The sequence below is a fragment of the Mus pahari genome, chromosome 1 (assembly GCF_900095145.1).
Source record: "Mus pahari chromosome 1, PAHARI_EIJ_v1.1, whole genome shotgun sequence".
Taxonomy (NCBI): domain Eukaryota; kingdom Metazoa; phylum Chordata; class Mammalia; order Rodentia; family Muridae; genus Mus; species Mus pahari.
In genome coordinates, this window is record NC_034590.1 from 114,037,371 (window position 1) to 114,047,320 (window position 9,950).

Genomic DNA, 9,950 nt, shown 5'->3' on the forward strand with positions numbered 1-9,950 from the left:
GGAACTTGCTCTGTAGACCAGACTGGACTCAAACTCACAGAGATCCACCTGCCTCTGCCTCTTGAGTGCTGAGATTAAAGGGGTGTGCCACCACCGCCTGGTTATTCTTAATCAGATATTGTTTAATATAATATATACCCAATGAACTGTCAGCAGCACAACGGGTGCAGCTGTGAAAACTTAGCTTCTAAGTTGATGGTTCTGACCTAAGACCTTCTACAGGGGCTAGGGTGTGTGTCAGTGGTAGAGTTCTAACTATATTCCCACAGGGAGGGGCTTGGGGAGTGGTCCAGGGGCAGAGCACCTACCCAGAATCCTCCAGTGAGAGTCTGGGATATAATGTGGCAACAGAGTAGCTGCCTAGCCTGGAGCATCTGAGCCCGTGGGCTCTGCCCCTGCCACAGGGGTCAAGGGAGATCTGAAAACTTCTACTATGTAAAACGGCAAAATATAGACAAAAACTTTTCAGTGCAGCCTGGTGACACCTCAACCACATGACCATGGTCAACACTGACTGAAATGAACCATGCTGACAGCGTGCGTCCTCAACTTGGTGGCATGAGATGGCATTTCATTTCTGTCCCTTCCTCTCCCAAACCTACAATCTCAGGCCAGTCACGTGGAGAAGTTCCTGCTGATGGATTGTCTACCCATGTCTGAGCAGCTGCCATTCACAGATGCCTGAGACACCATCATGACAGCAGAACTCCAAGGAATCAGGCTGAGTAAATGTGTCCTGGGCCTCTGGGAAATAACAGGAGTAAAAGGGCCAGAAGGGACATGGCTGAAAACCACATTTCCACACCCTCCAGTCTCCTGAAACAATCAGATGTCAGTGTCGACAACGGACTGCTTTAGTATGAGATGCTGGCCTGGGTGTGGGGGCATGAGGACTCCCTGAATTGCCTTTGCAGTAATTCCACAAATCTAGAGTCACTGGGGAGGAAAAAGATGAAACAGAAAACAAACAGGAGCACCCACAGGCACGGAAGCAATATGAGGGGTGCTGTCACCACATAACCACAAACCAGTCTCGGTGTGTGCTTTCTCATTTGCATTTGACAGAGGAACTAGTGCAAGATTTTGCTCTAGGCATGAATGAGACGGTTCTATTTGCATATGTCTAGGTCTATGGAGGTCATATATTACACTCAATTTCTCCAGCCATCTCTACATTCACCTACCAGTCTCTCCATCTACCTATCTACCCATCTACTCATCCATTTAATCTATCTATCCACACACCCATCCACTTATCCATGCACCCCTAACTAACTGCTCATCCATCCATCCATCCACCCATTCATCCATCCATTCCTCCATCTGCCCATCCATCCACCTATCCATCAAAGTATTTTGACCTATTGTCTACCCATTTACCCATTTATGCAATCATCCATTTCATCTACTAACCTCTCCATCCCTCTACCCCCTCCATCTACCCATTCACCCTCATTCATTCACTCATCCATCCATCTACCCAGCTATTTCCCATTCACTCACCCCCCATCTCCCCACTCATTCCATCCACTTATCTTCCCATACTGTCACCGCCTACTCATCTATCTAACCATCTACCTGTTCACCTATCCAGCTACCTATCCACCCATCCACTCATCCATCCTCTCATCTATCCATTTATCTATGCATTACTTTATCTGCCCAGTCCCCTCACTTGAACATCAGAGGGGAACACCTTTCAATAATAGACCAATATCCAAATTGAATATGTGTCACTAAATGCCACTTTCTTACCATCTATCACAAAGAAAGAACAAAACAGTGGCTTAGTTCTAAAGGAGGTCTTCTGAGATATACAGCCCTGTACAAGGGCTTTCTGAGTTCCCTGGGCAATACCTGTTAGGGTCTCATTCAACTTTAGCATAAGAGGTTAAAGGCCCACCCTGTCCTTTGGAACTTGTCCATGTTGAGAGCAGCCATGTGGGTACAGTGCTCACAAGAATGACAGAGCAGCCGTGTCTGTGCTTATGGAGAGGAGACTGGTGGCTGAAGACAGTGGCCACTCTGCATCAGAGACACCCTGGGAGGAGATGGACCACAGAGCAGAATGAAGAACTCTTGGTGGGGGTGGGGAGGGGAACTGATGTACAGTGACTGTGGGAAGGACCAGGCTAGGGAGGGCCAGGCAGGCTGAATGCAGAGGATAAGAGCTGTGGGAAGGCAGTGAAGAGAGACAGGAGTACTCTCCTGCAGGACAGGGCCAGAGGAGGCTCAGGGACCCTTGATAGGTGAGGGGTAGAGCTGTCTTGCTTCTGTTTGACATCTTCCCTCTTGTCACTTCAGCGGTGACAGGCTAGGGCAGATGGGGCCAAGCAATAGCTGGCATTGACATGAGCACGTAGCAGACAGAGCTGAAGGGCAAACAGAAGGGAATCTGGCTGAAAGTGGGGCTTGAACCATGGAAAGAGAACCCAGACACCCATCCTTTCATGAGCTGCCCTAGGAAGAGTCTGAAGATCACTCTGTGCTTCAGGGAAGGGGTCCTCTGGGCTCAGGTTAGAGATACTGCACTGAGTCTGCAAGGAGGAGTCACAGGCTGGGCCCTCAGCCCTGCTTCTTCACCTCCCAGGAAGCAGCGTGATAATGGTGACCTGTGTCATCTGCTCTCTCATGGCTACGCCAATAGTGGATAAACATCTCCAGTCCCTTCAGAGGCTTCTGCACTGAACGAGTTTCAAAATCACTAGGAACCACAGGGGATGCGTGTGCAGAGTCTGTTCCTGGGTGTGAAAAGGGAAAGGATTGAAGTCAGGTGCGGAGGTAGTGTTTGCACACCATGCCCAGGGCCTAGCAGAGTGTGTGGCAGATAGGGACACAGCTGTTGGCCCGGTGGGGTGGGATCCTGGTGTATGGGGGTTCTGTGGCTTGGGATATACGAGGGAAACCCTGAGCCCAGTAGAGCCATGAGGAAAGGCTCAGAGAGAGAGAGAGAGTGTGTCCCCCATGAGCTGATAGAGGATGGAAGAAAACACTGGTGAGCCAGCTCCCGGGCACACACCCCCACCCCAGCCCACCCACTGACAAACACACAAAACTAGCAATTTGTCTGCCTAATAGCCACGTGACCACCATCAAATGGATCTCTGAAGGTTGGAAAGGTAGTTAGCAATTCATTACACAGCATGAAAACTGTCACGTGGGCCTGGCACCAAAGGCCAAGGCCTGATGGAGGCGGAGTGGTGAACAATGCTGGGTGCTGGGCTGGGGAGAGATAGGAGGCCAGGGTGAGCCCCGCCTTCTGGGTGTGGCTCCCTGCAGCAGCCTGATAGTCACAGAACACTTTCTTTTCCTCCAAAGCTAGCGACCCCAGCTCTGAGACCCAAGCTGAATTCCAGACTTCCCTCAGGCCTGGTCTCACTGCTTTGTATCCAAGCCTCCATGAATCAGGCTAGGCAGGGGCTCCGCAGAGTGTCTATAGACAGCTGTTAGTTGTGTGAATTGGAATACATTCCCTGCTCTCTAGGAGCCAACAATGAGACCCATGACTGTCAAATGTCTCCTAAGATTAAGAACTTGACAATTGAGTGCTAAGGGAGTCTAAGATGAGAAAGGACTTGCAAGGCAGGAAGAACGGGCAAAATGCACTGCTGTCAGCCACCTGCTCCTCCACCTGTCCATCTGTCAGTCATCCATCATCCACTCACCCATCATTCATTGTTACTCAGTCATCATTCATCAATCTGTAACTCATCCAGCCACTCACCCATTTCCTATACAGCCTTTTTTTTATTCTCACTACTCAATCATCCCTCATCCACCAACCCGCCCATCCATCTACCCATCTATTCATCCATCCACCCACCTATCCATCCATCCACCCATGGTCCATCCATCCAATCACATCTACCTATCCATTCATCCATTCATCCATCCACTCATCTATTCATCCATCCATCCATCCATCATCCATCCATCCATCCACTTACTACCCTTCCTTCCATCATCTACTTTCTCACTACCCATCCATCCATCTATTCTCTCACTTTTCATCCATCATTTATCCATGTACGCACTATCCATCTATCTACATATATCATTAACCAACCATCCATCATCCATACATATGTACATCATCTAGCTAGTGAGCCAGACAGCTATGAACCAGCCAGCCATTTACCTACCCACTATTCATCCATCTGTCTATCTTTCCATTCATCTATCTATCTGATTTTCATTGAACACTGCCATGACCAGGCCCTGTGCTAGCACTAGAAAATATGAGTGAGATGCCAGTCCAGACACTAGCAGTCCAAGTCTAGCCAGAGAGGCCAATACAGTAGGAAGAAATAACTGAGTGCCAGTTTGCCACAGGATCTAAAGGGGATAGAAGTTGACTCTCATTATGCCCCATGTAGTAGCTGGGCACTACTCTGCTGGGTAGACTCATCCTTGGCATAGTATAAACCACGGAATAAACATGAACAGCAGAACTGTGATACAGCACACTCTGCTCCTGACAGAAGAGATGCTATCCCATACCCTGCTCCTCCTGAGAAGGTGGCTAACCCATACCCTGCTCCTGACAGGGTGGCTATCCCACGCCACCTGAGAAGGTGGCTGTCCTGTGCCCCACCGTGTCTGTTTGATGATAATGGAATTCTGTATGCATTTGCAGAGCTGGAAGACAGTTTTCTCTACTTCACTATAACACAGTAGGGAAACCTGCCACATAGGCAGGGCATCAGCTTCTGCCCACATTCAGTGGTCACCTGGAGACTAGAGGCTTTGCAGGGGTGCTGCCTGTACCAGCCTCCTCACTGCTGGAGAACACCGAGCATGGTCTGCTGTCAAGCCGGCCAGCCACACCCTCACTGTCTCTGGCCTCCTGGGAAGTGTCCACAGAGCACCTAGACACCCAGACTAATAAACTGCACATGCTCATTCAGAAGCTGAGGGTCAGCTTTGGTGACAGATACTGTTAGTAATATGCTCAAAAGCAAACCCCCAAAGGGTGGCACCTCTGACAGACAGTGCCTCGATGACTAGATAGTCACACAGGAAAGATGATACTGAGCCTTTCCATACCCCATATATAAACATTAACTCAACCTGGATCAATGATCTAAATATAAGACAAAACCCACAAAACTCTTATGGCTGGGATAAGTCTGTGACCTTGTGACCAGCAGTAGATTCTTAGAGGTGATGCCAATGACACCAGCAGAGAAAGAGAGAGGGGGGAGGGAGGGAGAGGGAGAGGGAGAGGGAGAGGGAGAGGGAGAGGGAGAGGGAGAGAGGGAGGAGAGGGAGAGGGAGAGGGAGAGGGAGGGGGGAGAGGTGGGGGAGAGGGAGAGAGAGAGAGGTGCTAAACTGATGAACTGAACACCATGAAAATTGATTTCTGTGTATCACAGGGTATTACGGAGAAGGGGAAGACAAAATCTGTAAATATTTGCAAACCACACAATAGATAAAGGTTGATATCCAGACTCTAGAAAAAAAGAGCAAGAAGACAAAACATTTAGAAGTGAGCCTGCTCCCACTGTCTTTTAGGAGACCTTCTTCCATAGAAGGCTGATAGGTGACAGAGAGCCTGATGATGCTCAGGCCAACCAGCTACGAGACCAACTCAAGGCAAGACCACACCACACCCTTCAGGATTGCTGTCTCAAACAAATAAAATTATATAAACGCCAAATGTTGTTAGAGATGTTGGAACCCTTGTGCCATCCTAACAGGAATAGAAAATAAGAAAGTGGCTGAATGAGGGCCAGCGAGATGGCTCAGTAGGTAACAGCTCTTGCCGCTCAAACCTGGTGACCTGAGTTCGAGCCCCAGATCCCATACGTCAAGGTAGAAAGAGAGAACTAACCCACAAAATTGTCCTCTGTCTTTCACACATGTGCAGCGGCACACATGCATCCCCACACATCTCATAGCACCCTCCACAATAATGGTAATAATAATAATAATAATAATAAAGTTTTAAATATTTATTTTATTATTTTTAGCTATATCCCTGAGTGTCCACGTGAGGTATGTGCATACGACTGTCGGTGCCCGAGGAGGCGAGGAGAACAGAATCCTTCTGAAGTTAGGAGATGCAGGCGGTTGGAAGCCACCTGATGTGGGTGCTGAGAAATGAACTGGGGTCTGCATGAGCAGCACTTACTCTTAACTGCTGAGCCATCTCTCAGCCCAGTAATAGTAATTCTTTAAAGTTAAAGATGGCAAAGCTGTCAGACCCAGCGATTTCACTTAGGTAGCTACACTAAAGAACTGAGGGCAGGCTCTTGGGTAGAGTCGTTTTGTCTGGAGTTCTCTGTTATGGCATTGTTGCAGACAGCTCCGAGGTAAAAATACACCGGGTATCTGCTCCCCAGGCCACCGGCTGTGGTGTGGTGTGGTGGCTGTGTAAAACATTTGGTACAGCGGAGTATCACTCTGCCATCCAGAAAAGAAATGGGGAGGCATTCTGAGAACAGGCTCTACAGACAATTTGCACAAAGATGGTTGCCAGTGTCACTGACACATGTGGGACTCTGGACAGGTTTATAGAGTGGTGGGAGACTCACTCTTCCCTGAGCCGGGGAAGAAAACACGTGCTATGTCTGATAACCAGAGTAGCGGAGCGAGAAGAGGCAGGCGGTGGTTACTTGACATGGCGTGGTGGTTTGACTATGCTTGGCCCAGGGAGTGGCGCTGTTAGGAGGTGTGGCCTTGTTGTTGGAGGAAGTGTGTCGCTATGGGGGTGGGCTTGGAGACCCTTCTCCTAGCTGCCTTAGGTTGCTGACTCTTCTAGCCACCTTTGGAACAAGAGGCAGAACTCTCAGCGCCTTCTGCAGTACCATGTCTGTCTGCCTGGATGCCGCCATGCTCTTGCCATGATGAGAATGGACTGAACCTCTGAAACTATAAGAAGACTCCAATTAAATGTTTGCCTTTATAAGAGTTGCCTTTGGTCATGGTGTCTCTTCACAGAAGTGGAAACACTAAGACACCTGGCAAGGTTTGATGGCAGTGAGCAAACTTGTAACAGTTGTGAAAAATCTTATACATTGTATCTCAACTTGACAAAAATAAACCAAAGGATCTGCCCCACTCTACCTCCATCCCATCAAAGTTCAATCCTTATAACCCTGAATCTAGTGAATCTAGATCCATTACAGATACACATACACACATTTGCACACACACACACATACACACGCCCATGCACAAACACTCACACACTCTCTCACATACACATACACACTCACACACACGCATGCATGCATATACACTCTCACTCACACACATGCACGCACACATGCTCTCATACACACCTATGCCCATGCCCCAGGCTCTGTTTTCAGGGTACACCTGTCCTCTATCCTGTGTCCCTCATCAGCAGCATCATGCACATCTGTACAGCACAGTGAAGCACTGCAGAGCCTCTGCTGACTCCACAGCTCCAGCCTTCTGGTTGACCTTCCCCCTGATACACACCCAGCTCAAGTGGCCCCCTGGGACATCTGGGTTTCCCTGTTCCATCCTTTCTGTCTTTGTCAGGTCCTCAGACCCAGGAGCCCCAACGGTAGTTACGCTTCACATTCTCCCTGCCTGGCTTGAGTCCTCCTTCAGAAGGATGGGAATGAGATGGCCAGGAGGACAGTCCTCACTCAACACTGGGAAGAGAGCTGGGGACAAGAGGCAGGAGACAGGCTTGAGTCCACTCTCACAATACTCTAGGCTTTGAGGGTAAGTTACAGAGTAGGTATGGCGGCAACCAGAGGTTCAGAGCTGAGGCCAGCTCTGGAGTCTCCATTCCTGATCACCCTGCCCTCCACAACTGCACTGCACGAGGTTGTCCCCTTGGGCTCAAACTGACGACAGCGCAGCCTTGATCACTGGGCTTCTGTCTGCCCTGCAATTTGAGGCTCCCTTGCAGTCTGTACCAGCAAATACTTCCAGTCTCTGATTCTATTCCAAGTTGCTCCCTCTCTCACACATGTCCAGCATTTTTGCATGCCTGAGGGGTGGGACCATGCATCCATGTAAACCCAGTCATTAAAGCTGACCCACCAGTCCTCAGATCTTACTTCTGTCTCTGGTGATGCCCAGGGTGGCAGAGAGACAAGAACCTGTTCAGCACATGGACAGAATAAACGTTGGGATGCAGAGGGATGGACCGGACGGATTCCCTCTACAAATGTGGTGGTCATCCTGCCCCCATGCCCATCCAGAACCTGCTTTACCCAGCCTATTACAGAAGGAAACCCAGATGCCCACACCTGAGACCCACCTGGCCTACATCCAGGAAGCAAGCAGAGCCCAGGCCTCCCTGCTACAATGATTGGCAGACACGGGCCAAGATAAGGCTCTCTCATCAGATCTCGGCTGCATGATCTAGACTCTGCCTGAGATGGAGTCAGGGGACCCTCACAACAGCTACACCAGGTGGTGCCACTCTGTCTTCTGTGAGGCCTCAGTTTTCCAGTCTGCGGAGTGGGAAAGGCCATGTCCCACTGCCTACAGTTGTCAGAGGGTTAACACCCACAGTCCTGCTTCCAGTGCCCAGCACCCAGTGAGATGCTCACCCAGAACCAGCCCAGCGCTGGCATTTTTGGTTGGCTGCAAAAAGGACAGAAATATGAGCTGGAGGGGGAGGGAGGGAGGGAGGGATAGAGTGGTCTGGCCACCCAGCACCAGCCTTGGCAGAAGCTCCTATACTGGTATTGGTGTGCCCCTCCACCTTAATTTGATGCTGAAAACGCCAAATTGGGTCGTTTTGAACAGAACATGGGATAAGTTGCTTCGTGGAAGTCTTAGTGAAGACAGGGAGGGAGGCACAGCAGAGAGAGCATCCTTCCCAGGGCTCAGCCCCAGCAAACTCAAACTGTGTGATCAAGTGCACGTCCTCCTGCCACCCCACTCCGGGTTTACTTAATAACCTCTGAACTGGGAGGATAACATGCAGGAAATGTTTCCTGGGTCATTTATTTGAAAATTATTCATATAAAAACACCCAAGGTGATGACTTAGTGGCCAGGACTCCCCCTCCCCTCCTGGCTTCCCGGCCTCATCTGTCTCCCTGCTCTGCCAGCAGTTTCCGTTATGACTTCGAGTCATAGAGTTACTTTACTTCCCAAATAAATCTCCACAACAGCGCGGAAATATTAAGAGTATTAATAGTGCCTGTAAAAACATCCGAAGACTCACATCTGCCAGGAGCAGTAGATACAGCAAGCTGGGGATGCCTCCAAGGGAGTCCAAAACCAGGTGGCCTAAGTCCCTCCAGGGGACAGGCAAGGTCCCCCTTCAGGGTCTAACAGGGTCGCTCCAGGATGCTACAGACTCCCTCTAGGGATGCCAAGTTCCCCGAGGGGGCACTACTAGCCCCCACCTCACCCCCGCGCAGCAACTGACCATGTCTGTCTGTCTGTCTGTCTGTCTGTCTGTCTGTCTGTCCGTCCAAGTCCCCTGCAACCTCCACCCAAGTCCCTGCGCTCTCCTCCTGCAGAGAGGCTCAGGGAAGGTCCTACCACCTGAGTTGGGGGTTTCTGCGTCCTGTGCCTCGTGCGCGATTGTTTCCGGTCCCCGCTGGCACTCTCGGTCCGCAGAGGCTCCCTCTCGGGTCAAGCCCTCCAGGCCGATGTCGCTGTCCTGCGTGTCCTGCATGATGTGTTCGCTCCGGACTCCCTGGGTCCAGCAGAGGGACCGGCAGAGGCGGGAGGAAGGCTGAGCCCAGCTGCCTGCACGGCGCTGCTCCGCCCCCGGCGCTTTGGTCCTGGGGTCCCCCAGTTCTCCGCCCCGGGGGTCACGGGGTCACCTGCAGCCGCGCCCTCGCCCCGCCCTGTTCCCGCCCCCCACTGCATGGGAGGTGCCCCCAACTCTAGCCTGTCCCCAGGGCGCAGCCTTGGACAGGGGAGGCTCACAGGGTGGCCCAGCCCCGCCTCTAACCCGCAGGACCCTGAGCGACCACTCTGCCAGTTTGTGGAAAGAGATGA

General features: G+C 50.8%; 1 protein-coding gene across 3 annotated transcripts in view; it reads right to left on the minus strand.

The window, feature by feature from the left end:
• The window catches only part of Ano1 (anoctamin 1), a 148,977-nt gene extending 139,265 nt beyond the window's left edge, over positions 1-9,712 (minus strand). For 2 of the 3 annotated variants that reach the window (XM_029543971.1, XM_029543960.1), the window contains exon 1: positions 9,489-9,651. In XM_029543971.1, the coding sequence (XP_029399831.1) occupies positions 9,489-9,621 (133 nt within the window). In that variant the 5' untranslated portion in view covers positions 9,622-9,651. Of the gene's footprint in view, positions 1-9,488 lie in introns of all 3 variants that reach the window. The other variant, XM_021191183.2, reaches the window with a different exon arrangement.
• Between the last annotated feature and the right edge of the window lie 238 nt (positions 9,713-9,950).